Raw genomic sequence first — 20,885 nt, forward strand, 5'->3', positions numbered from 1 at the left:
ATAACTCAGAGTCTGCAGGTCCTCACCTCCTGCCTAGGTCCTTCTCTGTCCCTGCAGTGGAGACTTGCCAGACAGACAGCCCCTTGCCCTCTTCCTCCTGCACAGCTGGACAGACAACCCCTCGCCCTCTTCCTCGTCCTCTTCCTCCTGCACAGCTGGACAGACAGCCCCTCGCCCTCTTCCTCGTCCTCTTCCTCCTGCACAGCTGGACAGACAGCCCCTCGCCCTCTTCCTCCTGCACAGCTGGACAGACAGCCCCTCGCCCTCTTCTTCCTACACAGCTGGACAGACAGCCTTCGCCCTCTTCCTCCAGCACAGCTGGACAGACAGCCCCTCGTTCTCTTCCTCCAGCACAGCTGGACAGACAGCCCCTTGTCCTCTTCCTCCTGCACAGCTAGACAGAGCCCCTTGTCCTCTTCCTCCTGCACAGCTGGACAGACAGCCCGTCGTTCTCTTCCTCCAGCACAGCTGGACAGACAGGCCCTCACCCTATTCATCATGCACAGCTGGACAGAGCCCCTCGTCCTCTTCCTCCTGCACAGCTGGACAGACAGCCTTCGCCCTCTTCCTCCTGCACAGCTAGACAGAGCCCCTCGTCCTCTTCCTCCTGCACAGCTGGACAGACAGCCCTCGCCCTCTTACTCCTAGTAGATAGGATCACTTTATTAGCTATATACAATTTCTTGCATTAGGAATAAGTCTTTTTGCATACCCCAGCTTGTTCTCCATGAGACACACAGACAGGGAGAGAGAAATTATATTTATACGGCACCCCTGGAGCAGTTGGGGTTAAGGGCCTTGCTCAGGGGCCCAACGGAGAAGGATTCCTCTGCCAGCCGAGGGATTTGAACCGGCAACCTTCCAGCCATGGGCGCAGATCCTTAGCCACAGTGCCATCGCTCCACCCATGTGCAGGCCAGTGTGTTTACAAAGACAGTGTAATGGGATTGTGCGTGACGCAGGTGGGTTGTTTTTTATTCCAGTGGTGAAAGTGGATCCGGCAAGACCGAAGCCACAAAGCTGGTCCTGCGATACCTAGCAGCGATTCATCACAAACGAAACATCACACAGCAGGTATGAACGGTCCTGACCGGGCATGTAAAATGTGCCCAATGCGAACATTATAAAGAAGTGGACTTTTGATCAGACGTTTTGAATGTAGATGTACTTTCATTGGCAGATCTTGCAAAACTGGCAAAACATTTCAAATTTTCAAATGAAAGCAGCTCGGAAAGCTTCCATTTGATAAACATGTTCATGCTAGGACATCAAGTAATGTTTTCGGAATGTGGAAGTGTGCAGCATTAGATACCTATACTCATTTCACTTTCTACTAGAATCTCAAGAGATGTAAATTGAGTCTTTGTTGCAGGACAATTTCACAAAGACAATTCCAGACAACCTGTCAATAGGCACTGAATTAAGCCTCTAATACTTGTAAATTGCCACACTAGAGATGAATTTTGTAATTATTTGTTAATTGGTGACTAGTTAAGTGTCATATTTGCATAAATGGGTATAATTAGGTCTTTTTGGCATATAAAGGGCTTCAGTGGTAGCTAGTGGTTGGGCTTTTGAACAGCAGTTTTTTTGCATCTATTAAGATTGTGTTACAGTAAAGTCTCTTCAAGGCACCAGTCAAGCCATCATCAATTTTAATGGGCTCAGACCCCTATGTAGATTGGAGTGTGTCCACAGGCTTACACAGTGGAATACCATGAAGTGTAAATGTGTTCCTGAAGCAGGACTTGTCTTCCTGAAGTCAAACGCTGACATGAATGTTCGCATTAACGCATTTGAAAAAATGAATACTCTCTTTATTCGTTATGTGAAATGATTTTCTGCTACAATGAAAGCCTACCAAGTTACACATATATTGTCAAATCTGCCTGTCATCCCTCAAACAGCCTATCACAAGTGAGTTTAATCTCCCATTGTCTCTCCCTCTGTACGTCCTCAGTCACATGGCTCAGAACCTCACCTGTCAAATTCTAGCATTGAACAAGTCATCCCTGTTAAAGTCAGATAACCAGTACTTTGCTTCTTAGTCCTTTGTTCCATTATGCTGTGTTGTTTTAACTAGTATTGTCTGTTGTAATAAATACTGGTATGTATACTCTTTACTTGCCTTCTTATCAATACACAATGTATTATCTTAGGTTGCATTTTTCTAAATACTGCCTTTAATCAATAGAAAACGTTCATATCACAAATTTTCTCTTAAACAATTATCAAGGAACACACCACTTTTGTAAAACAAGGAGTTGGTGTATTTAAAATCCGCTTCAGCTTAGATAGATGTTTACATAATTTTGTTTTTTTTTCCCATATTTTCATTTGGATTACCCGTGATCTGCAATACCACAGATTGAGGTACTGTGTCTGTTTGATTGTGTGCACATAGTACATAGCATGACCCTACAGTTTCAGTGCTGTACTGGGTTGGAAACAAGCACATGCATTGCAGTAAAATGCATGGAATTGTGTGTTTTGTAGTCTTTTTTAAAACTTTTCTAATACTGAGTTTAAAGATATGCCATGCTTGTCATAAAGCGCCGTGTTTTCGACTGACCTGATTAACACTAGATTTCTCTTCAAATTGCCGTTTTTAAAACATGTGCATTAGGCCTGTATTTTAAGAACATTTCCACACATTTACATCATCCTGTGTGAAGTGTGAAATATTTGAAATTGCTTTGCTACTTTTCAGATGGACTATAAAAATATAGTTCCAGAATCAGTGGTCTTCTACTCCAGAGAGAGTACTTGATGGTGCCGTTCAAAATCAGAATATTCTGTTTTTCCCACCTTTCTGTCATAGATCCTTGAAGCAACTCCTCTTTTGGAATCTTTCGGAAATGCCAAAACTGTCAAGAATGATAATTCAAGCAGGTTTGGGAAATATGTGGAAATCTTTTTGGAAGAGTAAGTGGACAATTTTTTCTTTTGTTCGTGCAAAATGTTTTTTTTAAATTATTATTTATAGTCATTACCGGTTATAGCAAGTACAGTGTAACATCAACTTTGAAACATTTACAAGGATTTCCCATCCAAGTGACACATAAGTGCACACAAAGAAAAAGGACATTGTTCTAATGTACTGTATTGAGCTGAATGGTTTTTACAAACAAGAGTGTACAGCTTTTATTTACAGTAACTTGTTAAGGTGTCGTAATGAGGTGCTCTTTGGCTCTCATTATAAACGCAATTGTCTGCATTATTTAATACAGGGGTGTGATCAGTGGTGCCATAACCTCTCAGTATCTACTTGAGAAGTCCAGGATTGTATTTCAGGTGAGAATTACATCACAGAACTTATTCTTCTCAGAACCTCTGAAGTATGAGGCAGCAGTGACTCCACCACTTAGACTCATGTGAGAACTTGAATAAATTAAAAGACAGTTTTCCTGATTCAGGAGAGTACTAGAGCTGGATTTCTTTCAGATAATAAATTTATTGGTGTACAGGGGAATTGTTGACTCCAGCCCAGGTAAAAAAGAAACTCCACAAAGGGTATATTTGTAGTCAGCTGGTGCGGAGTTTTAATCATAGAACCTGAGGATATTTTTTATTGTAATTTCTGTATTTTTATTGTATTGTTGTTTCGCAGGCCAAAAATGAGCGGAACTATCACATTTTTTACGAGATGCTTGCGGGCCTTCCTGCTGAACAGAAACAGAGATTCTACCTTCAGGAGGCAGAGACGTACTATTACCTCAACCAGGTAGACACAGCGGTCCATGAACTTACTCCACTTTCATAAGTTCTTGAGTCCCGTTCTATAAGGAGTCCCAACATTCATTAACCCAGAACCAGAGACGCACCCAACCCAGTGAAATCGATTGATTTATGTACATCATCGGTTGAACCTATGTGAACCGTAACTCTAATCAATGAAAGGGAGGCTTTTTAATTTGAAATGGTGCTTGCAGGTATTTACACACTGACGCACCTCACTTATAAAGACTTGTAAAATTGTAAAAAACCTCTTGCAGAGACACAGAGCACAGTTTCACATCTCTGAAGTGTTGGTTTTAGTTTATTGTGTTAATCAGTCTTTTTCACCTGGGCTTAACACGATAGATCTGGTCTTTGAACTCCATTCCGGCCGTCCAGACATTGGGCTTCTTGCTGAGTTTCTTTTCCCGCAGGGTGGCTACTGTGAAATCCCTGGAAAGAGTGATGGTGAGGACTTCCGGAGGCTCCTCAGCGCCATGGAAATTCTGAGCTTCAGTGTCGAAGACCAGAACAGCATCTTCAGGGTCCTGTCTTCCATCCTGCACCTGGGAAACGTGTACTTCGAAAAATACGAGGTACATTGAAGTCATTGGCAGACCCAGCAAAGAGTTTTCTTTTTCAGAAATGGAATCTCTGCATTCCTGGAATGATTGTTCAAGTGCTCTTATTCAGTTTATGAGGATGTAGACAGAGAACAGTTCGTGCATTTGGCTGCATAATGGTTAATGGATCCTCCTGGTAGTGTTGTCCTTCAGTTCCGCCAATGTCAGCCCATTTGTCCAATGAAGAATCAGTATCTGGATTGAAAACAGAGCTGTGACAGCTGTCTTCTTCCACAGACAGATTCCCAGGAGGTAGCATCAGTGGTGAGTGCCCAGGAGATCCGGGTGGTGGCGGAACTTCTCCAGATCTCTCCAGAGGGGCTGCAGAAGTCCATAACCTACAAAATGATGGTAAGAATGGATTCTGGCAGAAGGGGCAATTCCATGATGTCTCATCCTTCATTTGAGGAAATGTCAAGGGGCTGTGAAATGTTCTGCTACTGTTCAAGCCCTTTGTCTTTCAGATTAGGGTAAGGAAAGTGTAGTACCTACCTTTTCCACTCAAGAATTCTACTGGCGTTGGTCACATCAATTGCCATGGAATTTTTCAAGATGTTTTTCAAGATTCTGATCTTAGAATTCAGGCCACAATCCACAGTAGAAGTTATAGGTTTCTTGAAATTGGAGACAGAGTGAATACAAGCCCTCTTCTTTACAACATTTTTATTTCCAGTAACCCATTTTTGTTGGCTCTTGCTGAGGTTAGAATTGTAAACTAACAGCACATTGTATTTATCAGAAGGTATTTCAAAGTCTGTATGAACTGCAGCAAATTGTGAAGCTGTGAAGAGCTGTCATGTTCTGGCCCTGTTCCAGACCTTATCGGTCTGTCAGTGTAGTATATGTCATTTTCTGTGCTGTCCTTGTGAAACTTGAAACAAACTCAACAGCTGATACATTTCAATTTGTCCACCAAACAACAGCAACAATGGGGCCAAACAAAACCTCAAATGATGCATATAAGCTCTGCGTCCACGGGGTTGAATAACCAGAGGAGCTAATTATAGCAGGTTACAGTGCTATGGAAACGGCTGTAATCCAGTAAGGGGTTATCCTGGGCCTCTGAGACATTAACACCCAAACAGAGCAGTTGCCAGCAAGCCTTATCATTACATCACAGAGACACAGAACCTGATTGGCTAAGGAGACCATAATGATCCCGATGACACACTGGCCCAAACCACCCGGCTTCCGATTTCAGCAGATTCCTCCATAGCTAGAGAACTTTGAAGGAGCACATGGGCAACATGGCTGTGGTCCTCAGTACAAAGGTCTACTTAGTCAGAAAGCCATGAGTCCTCGCAGAGATTCATTAGGCATCTTCTGGAACTGGAGAAGAAAATGGTAGTGGAGACTAATGTCAAAGATGGTCTCCTTGGTCAATCAGATTCTGTGTTCTTATCTGTGTTCTTCCCACAGTTTTAAGGATAGTGCACTGCTGACCTGTCCTGCCCTTCACTTCAGTCACTTTAGAGAGTTTTACCAGCCAATGAAAACATTTCTCGATTCCTTTAGTGTAACAGGCAGAATACCATCAGTCCTTGAATATTTGTTCATCGTAAGTGCTTCTGTTACTTGAAACACCTTTGCCTCTTCTATGCTAATAAAATTTAATATAGAACTTTGTCTTTGCTCAGCCTGAGGCATGTTGTCTCTGTTGATAAACAGAGTGAAATATTATTTTAATGCATTAGCCATTTTTTCCCTGTCATCATCTAAAATAAAAAGATACCTGTTAAACACAGATTGTTTTTCTTTCAGGAAACCATGAGGGAGAAAATATTCACTCCTCTCACTGTGGAAAGTGCAGTTGATGCCAGGTAACTTGTTTTCTCTTGTTTTGAAATTGCACATAGTAGAGTCGGTAAGCAGAGCTGACCTTCCAAGAACACATCTCATAGAGCCGGTGTTTAAAATGACCCCCGTTTTAAGAATGACTCTCTCTCCAATCCCTAGAGATGCAATTGCCAAGATCCTGTACTCCCTTCTGTTCAGCTGGCTTACAGACAGGATAAACAAGCTGGTTTACCCAAGGAATGAAGCTCTCTCTATTTCCATTCTCGACATTTATGGATTTGAGGTAAAAAAAAGAGTGATTCCTGCCGAGTCATTATGTAGGAATCACGGGGTTCTAAGGAAAAAATAAAATTCAGTGGAGATTTGTAGCTACTAAGCTCACCTTTCTAGGACTTCTCATTCATATTAGAAATGCTGTAATGCTAGATTCTTTGAAAACATTTCTTTTTGACTCTCCTTTGTGTATTGCCTTTAAGTTGGAATTATATCTTCCTACGCTTTTTTAAACTCTTTACAGCACTCTGGTGGGAATCTTTAGAATGAATGGGACTATATAAGAATAAATTTGTTGTTCGAGCATGAGACTCATAATCTCAGGGTAGTGAGTTCCTGTCCCACGTTGGGCGCCAGGTCCTCCATGTTGGAGTTTGGGCACAAGGCTAACAACCCTGTCCCGTAAAAAAAACAAATGTTACGGAAACAGCAACAGGATGTTGCTGCCCCTACATGTCCGAAGTCATAACGGGCAAACATCCATCTCTTCACAGACAGTTAGTAGTTAATTGATCCAAGGATCTCATCCTGCTCTTTTTTGAAAGAACCAATATACTGTATCGGCATCAAAAACATGGCTGGGTAGCTTGTTCCATACTGCTGCACTCCTTTGGGTAAAGAAGTGCTCTTACACATACAGTACTGTATGTTTTCACTTGTGCCCTCTGATTTGTGTCTCATTGTTCATGCCGAAGACATCTGCTGGGTTAACATTGATAAGGCCTTTTGAGGTTTGTGAGTACTTGTACTGTACCTGGTCTGCTTGTAGCCTTCTCTGTTCAAGCCTAAAAACCCTGTCAGGAACTGGAATCTGGACAGATTCCTCAGCAATATTTTTTCTATAATGAGATTCACTGTATATCCTAGGATTTTGTTTGCCTTTTTAATTGCTTCCTTACATTGTCCAGAAGATAGAAATGAAGTGTGAACATGCAAACCTTCTTTTTCATCAGTAGCCTCTTAGTAGCTCAGCATTTCCCATTTTTATTTGTGCTTCATGTGTTTACTGTGTCGTGTGCGTGTGTATATTTATGCAGCCTTTTTTCCTGCCTTTCATAGGACCTCTCCTTCAACAGCTTTGAGCAGCTGTGCATCAATTACGCAAACGAGTACCTGCAGTTCTTTTTCAATAGGATTGTGTTTAAGGAGGAGCAGGTAAGCAGACTGTTCTGGAGAATAACGCCCCACCCAGTACTTCACAGTGGGGCTGCAGCGCATCAGGCGTGGTTGTAGTTTGTATCATTGCATGGCTGAGGCCTGCATTGTGCTTAGACTTTTTATTCCACAGTTTATTCCCCAGAATCCAAAAAAACAAATGCAGTGCTGTAGTAACTTTAAATTTAGCAGTGCAGTCTTTGCCCCTGGCGTAAACATGTTAGGCCTGAACATAGTCCTCCATGCTCCTGGCCATTTCCGAGTGCTGGATTTCATCCTCAGCACCATTACAACATGGCCTTACCCGGCTATTTCCCCCCACTTGAAAAACCATCTCCTGCTTTTCTTAAACGGGTTGTGAAGGCTTAACTACGTACGTTTTGGGAGAGAAAATCCAGAAATAGAAAAAGAGGGATGAAATATTTTTTTACTTACAAACATTTGAGAACTGTGTTGGTGTTTGACACTGGAGCAGACACAGAGCAAATTCTGGACAGAATCAAAAGGTGCTGAAAGATGACCTGCCATAGGGTATGAGCTCGTGCAGTAGCAAGCACGTCCTGACTGACTCAAAGTAGAAGCCGACACCTGTTCTTTTGCATCTTCAAACATTTATAGGGTGGTGTTGACAAACAAAAAGTTTAAGTGCCCTTTTAATAAGTTTTGTTTTCTGCTTTTCGAAGGATGAATATATCAGGGAGCAGATTGACTGGAAAGAAATCGCTTTCAGTGACAATCAGGCCTGCATTGACCTCATTTCCCAGAAGCCCTATGGGGTCCTGCGAATACTCGACGACCAGAGCTGTTTCCCTCAGGTCAGTGGCCCATTTTGAAGATGTGGCCTGTTAGATTTGCCAATAATCCAAACTTATGTGGATATAAAACGACCTTACTTCCTTGAGCCTGATCTCGTCCGTTCTCAGAAAGGAAGCATGGGTGGGCCTGGCCTGGGCAGCACTGTGATGGGAGACCCCCGAGGAAAATAAGGTTGCGCTTGCAATTTGTGTTGGAGGACCAGTAGGTGGCGCTCCTTTATTTGGATCACAATTTCCAAAACCAATGCCCAGGCATGGGGACCAGGGAGATTGTGTTATAGCAGGAGCCATCTTTTGGAGAAGACAATAAAATAAGGTCTTGATGTATCCATTACAAATCCTGTGGTAGGTTTCAAAAGAGTATAGGTGTCTACCCCAGTTTAACCAGGCTAAATTCCACTCTGGGTTTGGAAAATCAGGTCTCTCTAAATTCTGAATTGGTGAGGACATTGCTCACTTCTGTGCAATGGGGCATAGCTGGCACGGTATGGGTGCCAGGCTTCACCCAGGCTGCCTCCCCAGTGGTGGATGAAGTGGGTCCTCTCCCATATGTGGCGTGAATAGTGCTACAGTACATGTATATAAATCCTATGGTGTCTCGTTTTGTGTTACAGAATGATGCGTGCACATTTTTTAAACTGCATATTTTATTCAAAACCTGTCTGTTTAGACTGAAGACTTCTAAGTGTAAGATAAGTTGTAATAATAGCAAGAAATAAAAAATAAAAAACTGTAGTATGTTGATTATGTTGAAAATTGCATTGAAGTATTCAAACTTCATATTTGTTGGGTACACTTTTGGCAGCAATATATACAGCCCATGTATATCTAAGTATGTCTCTACCAGCTCTGCACATAAGCTTAGTGCAATTTTTGACCATTCTTCTTGGTAGATTTGATCAGACTCTTTGGGGATCACTTACAGACAGCAGCTCCCAAGTCTTTCCACAGATTCTCAATAGAATTCAAGTCAGGACTGGATCACTCAAGAATAGTCACTGTTTGATTCTTAAGCCACTCCAGTGTAACTTTGGCCTTGTGCTTTGGGTCATTGTCCAGCTGAAAAGTGAATTACTGCCCCAGTTTTAGGTCTGAAGCACATTTTCCTTTAATAATTGCCAGTACTTTGCTCCTTCTACATTCCCATCAGTCTTGAGAAGCTTCCCAGTCTCTGAGATGAAGCAGAATTATAACATGGTCCTACCACAATGCTTGATAGTTGGGAAGGTGCTGACTGACTGACGCACAATTTTAGGTTTATGTCAGTTCTAAGACTTTATTTTGACCTAGAAGTTCAGATTTCTGATTAATGTCTAACCACAGAACATTTTGCCACATTTGTAGCATCACTTACAGTAGGTGTTTCTCAAGAAACTGCCTGCAATTGTACTACTTGACTGAGACAGAGACAGTGTATTTGTCCTTAAATCATTCGACCCACTATTATTACAAATGGACAGAGGCCCCTCAGCTAATTGTGTGGCTCATTAAAGTAGTTTTGTTCATCTAAATGTCTTTAGGTTTGCCACAACAAAAAGGGGTTGAGCACTTATGTAATTATGCCTTTTCCATTTTCCTTTGATTATGTTTACTTATTCCTTTTTGGTTTTTTGCTTTGAATGTAGGTTGTGTACTGCATATAACATATTAATTGCTACTTCAGAGTGTCATGACTACAACCTTTAGAGAACCAAAGTGTGAAACCTGCACAAGGGTCTGATGGGTCTTTTGCAAAGGCACTGTACAGTATAAAGGGGGGGTAAAATTATTTTGCTGTGTTCAATTTTGGAAACTGTGGTTTTCATGCAGGATGAGAAAATACTGTTATTCAGTAAGCAAACACAAGAGTTCAGTTTTTTATAGGTAAAAGACCTTTCACTGCCATCTGTCATGAACATCTCCCGTTGACGTTTTTCCCTCTCAAAGCTATTTCAGAAACAGAGAACTACACAGGCAAATAGTATTTTTTGTTCAGATTTTGTTTTAATTCAGCTCCACTGTCCATATTTACTGTTATTTACCGACTTCAGTAATAGTTATTCTAATGTGTAATTGCGTAAGGTGGTTTTTGAGACTTATTTTAAAAAATGACGTGTTTTAACTGCACTCTATCTGCACACCAGGCAACAGACCACACCTTCCTTCAAAAGTGTCACTATCACCATGGCAACAACACCCTCTACTCAAGGCCAAAGATGCCACTTCCTGAATTCACCATCAAGCACTTTGCTGGCAAAGTCACTTACCAGGTACAGCTGGTGTTACTGAGGCCCACCAGAGGGCGCTTAGGTTACTATGCTTTCATAATAATGTTCGTTTCTAATGTTAAGGTGAATACATTAGATAAACAATTAAATAACAGATAAAGTCAAATTAACACACCTGTTTGTGTTAGAGGTTTTTATTTTTTTCAAAGCTATTTTTGAAGAGCAAGTTAACATTTTTGCTCTGAGCTGTAGGAGAAGTCTAGGTGCTATGCACTGCTAGGATATAAGCTTGTAAATGATTTGTTAACTTGTAGCTGGTAAAACTAGGAGCAGTAGGACAGGAAAGCATTCCCATTTTACAGCTAGCCACTGTGTCCTTAATCTTTTCCACATGTCTACAAAAGAAAGAGAAAATTGCGGAGAGCACCTTTTTAAACAGGCAGGAGTCAACAACATGACCTGTAAAATACCTGTAAAATCCAGTATTACTGGATATAAAAGTAATAGTACTCGAAATCTACAATTTTAGCTTAGATACATAACTTTATCATTTCAGTCTTTCAACAAATAAATGTAGTACAGTGAATGCTTGTGTGGGCTGAGCACTTTTATTTCTCAGATCTCTTACTGAATTGTCTACGCAGGTCCACAAGTTCCTAGACAAGAATTACGATCAGGTTCGCCAGGAAGTGCTGGATCTCTTCACCCAGAGTAGAAACAAGGTAAGAGGTCCTTTCAAAATAGCTTTCAAGTTGCTCAGTATTTTTCCAAAATGCTATTTTTGCATCTGCATCTTGGTCGTTCAATTTACTTGAACAGATAGGAGGTGTTATAGCCTCATTTTTACACTGATTCAAAATTCACCTGATATGAACAAAAACCCTGGAATTTTTAAGATCTTTTTTGCAGAACCATATGTACAGTATGTTCAAGTTAACACATGAGATCTAATAACTGTGTTATCTTTAAAGAGTAATTTACCAATCATTTGAAATAGATAATACATTAAAAATAATAATAATAATAATTGCTTACACTTACATAGCGCTTTTCTGGACACTCCACTCAAACTGCTTTACAGGTAATGGGGGCTCCCCTCCACCACCACCAGTGTGCAGCCCCACCTGGATGATGTGACGGCAGCCATAGTGCGCCCGAATGCTCCCCACACATCAGCTATCAGTGGGGAGGGGAACAGAGTGATGAAGCCAATTCAGAGATGGGGATTATTAGGGGGCTATGATTGTTAAGGCCAATGGGAAATTTGGCCAGGACGCCGGGGTTACACCCCTACTCTTTTCGAGAAACGCCCTGGAATTTTTAATGACCACAGAGAGTCAGGACCTCGGTTTTACATCTCATCTGAAGGACGGCGCTTGTTTACAGTATAGTGTCCCCGTCACTATACTGGGGCATTAGGACCCACATGGACTGCAGGGTGAGCGCCCCCTGCTGGCCCCACTAACACCTCTTCCAGCAGCAACCTTAGTTTTTCCCAGGAGGTCTCCCATCCAGGTACTGACCAGGCTCACACCTGCTGTGGGCTGCCAGTTGGGAGTTGCAGGGTGATATGGTTGCTGGCTAGAAAGTAAGCTAATGAAAATAGATAGGTCTGAAACACAATAAAATGGCAACACTAGTTGTAGTAGGGGTTTCTCAGGTATTATGACAGACTTTTTCTCTTATAATAAGGGCTCTGTCAAGGATTTGTGAATATTATTGCACCAATGATGCAACACTTGACACAAACCACAACTGGTCTGCATTTGTGATTGCACAAATTATTACCACTATAAGATGATAATTTTGGGGTCTTTTTTTGTGTAGATGGTGGCAAACCTCTTTTCCAGCCACGCCCAGTTCCTCTCCCAGCAGAAGTCCCTCCTGAGGAAGAACAGCACAGTGACCAGGAGATACCAGCCCCCCACAGTGGCAGCCAAATTCCAGCTGTCCCTCCTGGAGCTGGTGGAGAAGATGGACAGGTAAGTAAAGAGCAAGGAAGCTCCTGTCGCTCCAGTGTACTGCATATACACAGTAGGCTATCTGTATCTTCAGCAAAGGAACAAGTAATAGGTTTATTCCATGCTGAAAAGAGAAGAGTGAAAGCACAACGTTTTGGCTGTGAAACCTTCTTCAGGTGTGAGCTCACCCTCACACACCCTCACACCTGAAGAAGGCACCCTCACACACCCTCGCACCTGAAGAAGGTACCCTCACACACCCTCGCACCTGAAGAAGGCACCCTCACACACCCTCACACCTGAAGAAGGCACCCTCACACACCCTCACACCTGAAGAAGGCACCCTCACACACCCTCACACCTGAAGAAGGCACCCTCACACACCCTCGCACCTGAAGAAGGCACCCTCACACACTCTCGCACCTGAAGAAGGCACCCTCACACACCCTCGCACCTGAAGAAGGCACCCTCACACACCCTCGCACCTGAAGAAGGCACCCTCACACACCCTCGCACCTGAAGAAGGCACCCTCACACACTCTCGCACCTGAAGAAGGCTTCACAGCCAAAACGTTGTGTTTTCACTCTTCTCTTTTCAGCATGGAATAAAGCTATTACTTGTTCCTTTGGCGACTATGTACGCATGCTGATGCACCTGAACTATCTGTATACTGTTCTGTTTCAGGGACCTTGATTCAATTTGTTCTTTATTGACATAATTGTCCTTTAAGTGTTAAGTTGATTATTCCGATGAAGAGGATAAATCATTATTAGCAAAGACTGGAAGACAAGATCAAAAGTACATAAAAATGCTTGAAATGAGGACATCTGGCTCATTTAACCCATTTGATAGAAAATAGCTATTTGATCTCTGAGTTTCCTGAAGGATGCCACATGACTGGGGAGTTTTGTTGCACACTCCCACAACCTAATGATTTGTATTGATAGACAAACTGCATGTTTCTTGATTCTCCTCTGCTATAGGTGGACTTGATATAGCAGTGTAAAAGTACAAATGTGACGTTAACTCACCTTTCAAAGCAAGGAAGCTGAGACAGTATCTATGGTGTGTTTCTGTGTTGAATTATAGTCTTGCACTTTCTTTGGTGTGTAAAGCACAATGTTTCTGTTTTTTAGGTGTAACCCATTTTTTGTACGCTGCTTAAAGCCAAATAATAAGAAGGTAAGAAAAATGTTCCCCAGTGTCTGCTGGCAATAAAAGACTTATTTAAATCTCCTAAGCCTCACTGTTTTTTGTGCAAGATGATCTGCTGAGATAGAAAGATTTCTTTGAGTAAGATACAGGACTAATGGTTTTGTAAATCCACTGAGTATAATTTAGTTTTCTATTTTGAAGCAGGGCTGACCTATTTGATGGCGTGTTGTCTTTTTCTGTAGGAGCCTGGCTTATTTGAGGTCGAAGTGGTTAGCACCCAGTTGCGCTACTCTGGAATCTTAGAAACCATTCGTATCCGAAAGGAAGGCTTTCCTGTGAGAATCCCTTTCCAAACCTTCATCAACAGGTCAGTGCACTGTTCATAAGAGAAGAGGGTTCTTAAGAGGGCATTATTAGTCACATTTAGAGGTGGTGCAAAATTTCCTTTTAGAGGCAGGTGAATAGTATTCTCCTACACTGCCTTCACCACTGTCTTTTCATCTTTGCTCAACTTATCACAGTATTCCAAATGTGAAACCCTGCAATAGTAGATTTCTATGTTATGTAAACATGTTTACTCAAGCCCTTTGAAAAACCGCAAAGGACTTGACAGTCTTCTGACAATGAGCCCAGCAGGACCATTGTGAGGGGAGGCAGAAAGTTTTTCAGGGACCCCAGCCTCTAGCCCTCTCTCCCCCCACCACAGAACCTTTTGTTGTTTCACAACTTGTAACAACACTCAATTTCAGGCAGGCTGCTAACATCTGTGTCTGCTCACATGTCTAGTCTAGACTCCAACAGTTTCATTTTGAAAATACATTTCCGACTGATGATCAATGAATCATCCCAATCTTCTATCGCCTGCTTTCCTTGCAAGTTATGTGGCAAATGTGCTCAATCCCTTTCGAGAAGTGGTTTCTTAATCGTCAACAGTGGGTTCAGAAATCACCTGAACTGGGTTGGCTGAAACCGTAATAGAATGTAAGCTGTGTCGCAGGTGGGACTTCAACTTAATAATTAATAAAAACAATAATAATAAAGACCAAGGAGGGTCCACTTCCGAGAGTGAATCACCATGATTTTACTTTCTCAAAAAAGGCATTATTCGCTGAGAGTGTCTGATTTTCCCAGCAGTCTGTGGGAAGAAAAATGGGACAAGTGCCTTGTCTGTTTGGCAGGTACATGTCTCTGCTGGGCATGAAGAACCCCATCATCCCTAATGGGGAGAACTGTGTCGCGGTCCTGAAGAAACTGTGTCCTGTCAAGAAGGGGGCGTACCAGATTGGAGTCACAAAGGTGAGCATGTCAACCACAGACTCTTCTGTTCCCAAATTATTCAACCTTCTTCACTCCATGACAGCGGGAGGCCAGCCCTGACTCAACCAGGACTCGGGAAGTGGTATTATGTGACATCGGCTTACACATATAACGAAAGCTTCTGAAGCAGGGGTCTTCACCCCAAATCTCCACTTTGTCTTGTAGGTTACCCTGAATCACCTGTTTTTAAGATTAGGTAGGCTTGCATGTTATTGATCAGTTCAACAAGTAATATGTTCAGTTAGGGACATCTGGTCTTTTGGGGTTGATAGATCTTCAGTTTTGTTTTGGTTCCAAGTTAAGAATATTTTAATGGATCATAGTTAAACCGTTCCATCTCTTTATAAATGGATGATTTATTAGCTGCCATATAAAATCTAATTCATGGGGCTCTCTGGAAGCATAGCAGGAGAGCACAGCTTCAGGTTAGAAATGTACCCAAGAAAATGTTAAATCTGCATGTACTGTACATTCCACTAACCCCTAAGATCATTTAGGACCAATTAAGAAATTGTTAAAAATGGATGTGAAAGCACAAGTATGCTTGGCTTCTTTGTCTTTGTTGGCTGACTTGGATTTGGTGTTTTGTATCATCTGTCTTCTTTTGTGGGGCTTTTTTAGTGCATGTAGAAGAGTAGCCTGAAGACTTTTCTTTAGCTGGATGTCACTATGGTGATTATTCTCACAAAACTGAGCGGCATTTCCTCCTGGAATATGGATTGAACCTTTCGATGTCTGCAGAAGCGTTGAGTTCTGAACTCTGAATTCTCTTATGTTAGCACTTAGTGAAATATTTATTCCTTGCTATGCATGCATAAGAAGAGAATACAAAGAGTCCATTAGTGGGGCGCGTTTAAAAGTTTTAAAAGTTGAAAAGGTTTAGTCAATTTGTTTTTCTGTTTGATTTTTTAGAACTATTTGCGTTACAACTTCTCCCTTACTGAGCGTGCATTATTATTTAGTTTTATTCTGTTGCACTTACTATACGCATTTCCTGTGCTTGGGTACTTAATGTAATGGTGTCTGTTTTTAGAATGAATTGTTAAAATAATCAACCAACTGGACTGCAAGGGGGAGTCCCAAAATGTGGGAAACCCTGCATGAATTCATTCAGATTAGTGTCCATGATCGGTTATCCTCAGCTGGTCTGGGATCACACTTGCAACATACTGTAGGTGGGTAGATGGATCATCAAGGTCCCTTGTGCCTCATTGTTTCTGAAAGTGCCTACGTCTTTGAGGCTGTGCATCGAAGATCTACAACAGCCAGAGAGTTTTTCGCTAGTGGGTTCTCCTGCAGGGATGGAGGTACTGTCTGCTCAGGCCTTGTGCCTGTGTATCCCCAGCTCTTCCTGAAGGAGGACCTGTACCAGCTCCTGGAGAGCAAGCGGGATCGCGTGCTGCACCTGGCTGCCCTCACCCTGCAGCGCTACACCCGCATGTTCTTCGTCAGGAAGCGGTACCGCTCGCTGCGGAGGAAGATCGTCAGGCTGCAGGCGCACTCCCGCGGATACCTCACCAGGTACCGACCCGGAGCCTGTACCCGCTGCTTGCTCATGTACGGGGCAGGTAGACAACAGCTACAGGGCGTAGCGGTGGCTCTGTGGCTAAGGACAAGCCTGGAAGGTTGCCGGTTCAAATCCCGCAGCCGGCAGAGGAATCCTACTCCGTTGGGCCCCTGAGCAAGGCCCTTAACCCCAACTGCTCCAGGGGCGCTGTACAATGGCTGACCCTGCGCTCTGACCCCAAGCTTCTCTCCTTGTCTGTGTGTCTGTGTCTCATGGAGAAAAGCTAGGGTATGTGAAAAGATGAATTCCTAATGCAAGAAATTGTATAGGGCTAATAAAGAAACATTATTATTATTATCACCCTGCAGCTCACCACTGGCAGCCCACTGAAGCTCACACTGCAGTACTGCCCACTGGGCTGTCCACTGCCAATCTGGCAGTTGGGATTTACACTTGTAGCATGTCCACAAACAGTTAAACGTCTCCACTGGAGGCAGTCATTTGTATTCATTTCACAGATGGATATTTGTACAGTGTGTGCTCTGCATTATCGGTTTTGTTTTTTCCCCTGACATTTTTATTCAACTTTTATACTGCAGGTCTGAGTTATACTGGACCTTTGTCATTTATTTTAAATGCATTCATTTTGTAAATAGGAAATAAAGAGCAAACCTTTAGAAAACCTTTAGAAAATCATTCAACAATTATACCGACATATTTTGCTGGACTTCTTTAATGCTTAGTGCAAACTAAAATGAACTAAAAATCGAATACTTTGGAAAATGTTAAGATTTGTACATTTAGTGGTACTTTGAACATCCAAATCTTTCAAGGCATGAATTTATTTTTCAGAGACCAGAGCTAAGACCGGAAGATGAAAACCGAATTCCTTAAAACATTTTCCTGTGTTTTTGTACAGAAAACGTTATGTGAAAATGAGAGCAAGTCTGATCAAATTCCGTTCCTTAATCCACATGTATGTCAACCGCAAGAGATACATCAAGGTATGAACCAGACACATGACTCCATATACAGTAGATCAAAGAGCCTGTTCTACATTCTCATTACAAATATAGTTTGTTATTTCTTCCTGGGACAACGCTTAATCTCTATTTTAACTAAGAAGATTATCCTCTTGTTTATAGTTTGTCAAACAGCCAGTTTAATTATTTGTGCTAATTACTCTCTAAATATATTGTTTCTTGTGGCTGTGATTTAATTTTTGCTAATTAAAAAGGCTAGGGTTTATATAATAGCTATAAACAATCTATTGGCATGTTAATAACATGTTATAAACGTTAATATAATTGCTGCATGTGTTTCTGGCTGCTGTCAGGATTAGGGTTTTATTACTAACATCCATTTGATATGGCTCTGAAGTAACAGGCCTGGAGACCCTGACAACAGAGGATTATCTCCTTCATGTCATCCTGTTTATGTTTTAGATATTTGTAAACTGCTTTTAAATGCTATTTCCCATCCTTAATCTAAAGCTTTATCTTTTCATTGTCCACTTTTTAGATGAAGGAAGAGGCTCGCAGAAAAATAGAGGAACAGAAGAGACAAATTGAAATGGTAACTGCAGACGTCCAGCTGTCCAGCCTTGTTGGACGTCCAGCGAATCCTTTATTGAAGTTTAAATGGAATGTGTGAGACAGACCTTACCATTAAGCAGAGTGGTCACAAGAGTCTACACGCAAAAAAACACATAATGGCCACAAGACGTAAAATCCAGAAGGTTTATTGTAGTCTTTTTCAGAATACGCAAAAAGAAAGCCCAGCACATGTGAGAATGTGTACCCACCACTCACCCATCGCCCACTGTGAGACCGCTTACAAACTACAGGTTGAGAATCCCTTATCCGAAACTCCTGGGACCGAAAGTGTTGCGGATTTCGGATTTTTTCGGATTTCGGAATATTTTTATATTTGCATCTATAAAATGGGACAGCTTGGGGATGGGACCCAAGTCTAAACATTTACATTTCATAATATAGCTTATACATATACCCTGAATGTAGTTTTATATACATTTTTAATAATTTTTTAAACATAATACCATCAGAAAGGTAAGATATCAGTCTCCACCTACGATATCATGTTTTGATTAAAAAGGTTACAGTATACGTACACCATTTGTATTTTATTTTTTACAGGTATTAAGTTTTATGTAAGGTATAAAAACAAAGCATTGAATATGATTACAGGTAAATAAAATGAAAAAGAAAAAAGTTAGCATTTTATTTTTAGAGTAATGTACAAGTAATGACGCTAGTCAAGTTACACTCATACATGGAGGTGAAATTCAGATCTCACGTAAACATAACGTTTTGTACTTACTGTAAAAAAAAACAAAACAAAACATGATGATCACCGCTTACAAACTTGAAGATAAATGCAGCCCCAGACATTACAACTCCATCAGGTCAGAGAAACTTGAGGGAGAGGGTATGTCATTGATGACATCACTGTGAGCTGGAAAGTTTCAGATTTTGGAGGTTTTCGGATTTTGGAATTTCGGATAAAGGATTTTCAACCTGTACTTACAAACATTGTACTGGTCCTGTACTGACCTCTAGTGGCAAATTGCAGTGACTTCAGTCCGTTGTTCAGTTGCCCAGCCAAAATGGCTTTGGTCCTAATGCTCTGTCTGTGAACCACATCACTCTCACCAGCTGCCGCCTGTAACTCTGACCCCTGTGTGTTTCCAGGAGCTCACGAGAAGAGAGGTCATCAATGTCACTCACCTGGTCATCCCAGCGGAGCTGGGGGGGCTGCTGCAGGCTGTTGCAGGTCACCAACGTCTCCAACATCTTCCTTTTTTAATGCAGGATGTTTGATAGCCTGTTCTCTCTTTCTGCAAACTCTTCCGACCTGCTGCATTGCTGCAAAACCATAGGTATTCTCTGATCTCTGTTCTGATTCGGGCACTGTTTGTCACCAGAGGAAACAGCAGGGTGGTCTTGGGTTCAGTTGCTCTGAAACACTTCCTCAGTTAAGGCATGCAATAGGTGATCTTCTCTTTAGGTCACAACAATGCTTTGTGTTCATTAGGCCACAGAGATTAGTAGGAATTCAGAATAAAAAGCGGAATATACAACAATTTCCCATTGGCCTTTACCAATCATGGCCTCCTAATAATCCCCATCTATGAACTGGCTCCATCGCTCTGTTCTCCTCCCCACTGAGAGCTGGTGTGTGGGGAGCGTACTGGTGCATCATCCAGGTGGGGGCTGCACACTGGTGGTGGTGGAGGGGAGTCCCCATTGCCTGTAAAGCACTTTGTGTGGAGTGTCCAGAACAGCGCTATATATGTGTAAGGAATTATTATTATTACTGTTAACAGGAAGTGTTGTGTTTGTCCAAATGGAGAACTAAAAAAAAGCTGTACAAGCAAGAACCCTTACAGTGACAATTAAATGAAAACTGACCTGAGAGATGGATGTGCCTTCAGCTCTCATTATAATTGATTTTCATCTCGTTGGTTTGCATTTTAGCTGGTAAAGAACTGCACTCAGGTTGCCTGGCCCTGGTCCAAGCCCCAAAGATACCGACTGAGACCCAACTCACTCTGCCCCTAGACATCAACAACTACCCCATCTCCAAGTACATTCAAGTCCATTTCCGGGTAAGGACATTCACTCGTTTGCATGAATTTTTTTAAAGATTACATTTTTTATTTAAAAGCATGCCGTATTGGAATTGTCTCCGCTGAATGAGCAAAGTGAAAGACTCCGAACATCTTTATCTCTGGAGAAACTGAAAAGGTGCATGAATTGCTTATACGTCAGTTTATATAAGATAAGATCACGTTATTGGCCATATACAATTTCTTGCATTAGGAATTTGTCTTTTCACATACTTCAGCTTGCTCTCCATGAGACACACAGACAGGGAGAGAAGCTTGGGGTCAGAGTGCAGGGTCAGCCATTTATACGGCACCTTGCTCAGGGGCCCAACAGAGTAGGATTTCTCTGCCGACCACAGGATTTGAACCGGCAACCTTCCAGCCACAGGCGCAGATCCTTAGCCACAGTGCCACTGCTCCACCCATGTTGACATTCCAGTCTGCTTCACAGAGGGCAGACTTCAGCACTCAAAGCCCTTCAGTAGAAAGCAGTGTGTGTGGTCTATAGTCACAGCACTATCCATAGACTTTCTGCAGATTCCTTATAGGTTACCTGTAAGTGGAAGGCAGGCGAAAGACCCACCCTCTGCCCCCACATATGACACACCCTGTCTTGATTTGCAGGAGCCTCAGTTTGGAATGCTGACAGCTCCCCTGGATCACCCCCTAACCCACATTGAAGAGGAGTTGAGACAGGAGGCTCTGAATGTCTTTATAATGGTAGGAGGA

The 20,885-nt window shown here is 42.1% G+C and overlaps 1 protein-coding gene across 1 annotated transcript in view; it reads left to right on the plus strand.

Moving 5' to 3' along the window:
• The window catches only part of LOC148818499 (unconventional myosin-XV-like), a 71,458-nt gene that overhangs the window by 12,448 nt on the left and 38,125 nt on the right, over positions 1–20,885 (plus strand). The window contains exons 12-33 of the mRNA XM_088936875.1: positions 984–1,074; positions 2,822–2,925; positions 3,231–3,294; positions 3,611–3,724; positions 4,152–4,313; positions 4,578–4,691; positions 6,102–6,160; positions 6,297–6,420; positions 7,470–7,565; positions 8,249–8,380; positions 10,504–10,629; positions 11,232–11,309; positions 12,415–12,569; positions 13,686–13,731; positions 13,947–14,071; positions 14,883–15,000; positions 16,367–16,542; positions 17,448–17,532; positions 18,050–18,103; positions 19,240–19,321; positions 20,026–20,156; positions 20,781–20,876. Of these exons, the coding sequence (XP_088793001.1) occupies positions 984–1,074; positions 2,822–2,925; positions 3,231–3,294; positions 3,611–3,724; positions 4,152–4,313; positions 4,578–4,691; positions 6,102–6,160; positions 6,297–6,420; positions 7,470–7,565; positions 8,249–8,380; positions 10,504–10,629; positions 11,232–11,309; positions 12,415–12,569; positions 13,686–13,731; positions 13,947–14,071; positions 14,883–15,000; positions 16,367–16,542; positions 17,448–17,532; positions 18,050–18,103; positions 19,240–19,321; positions 20,026–20,156; positions 20,781–20,876 (2,332 nt within the window). The remainder of the gene's footprint in view (positions 1–983; positions 1,075–2,821; positions 2,926–3,230; positions 3,295–3,610; positions 3,725–4,151; positions 4,314–4,577; positions 4,692–6,101; positions 6,161–6,296; positions 6,421–7,469; positions 7,566–8,248; positions 8,381–10,503; positions 10,630–11,231; positions 11,310–12,414; positions 12,570–13,685; positions 13,732–13,946; positions 14,072–14,882; positions 15,001–16,366; positions 16,543–17,447; positions 17,533–18,049; positions 18,104–19,239; positions 19,322–20,025; positions 20,157–20,780; positions 20,877–20,885) is intronic.

Source organism: Atractosteus spatula, chromosome 18 (assembly GCF_055471065.1).
Source record: "Atractosteus spatula isolate fAtrSpa1 chromosome 18, fAtrSpa1.hap1, whole genome shotgun sequence".
Taxonomy (NCBI): Eukaryota; Metazoa; Chordata; class Actinopteri; order Semionotiformes; family Lepisosteidae; genus Atractosteus; species Atractosteus spatula.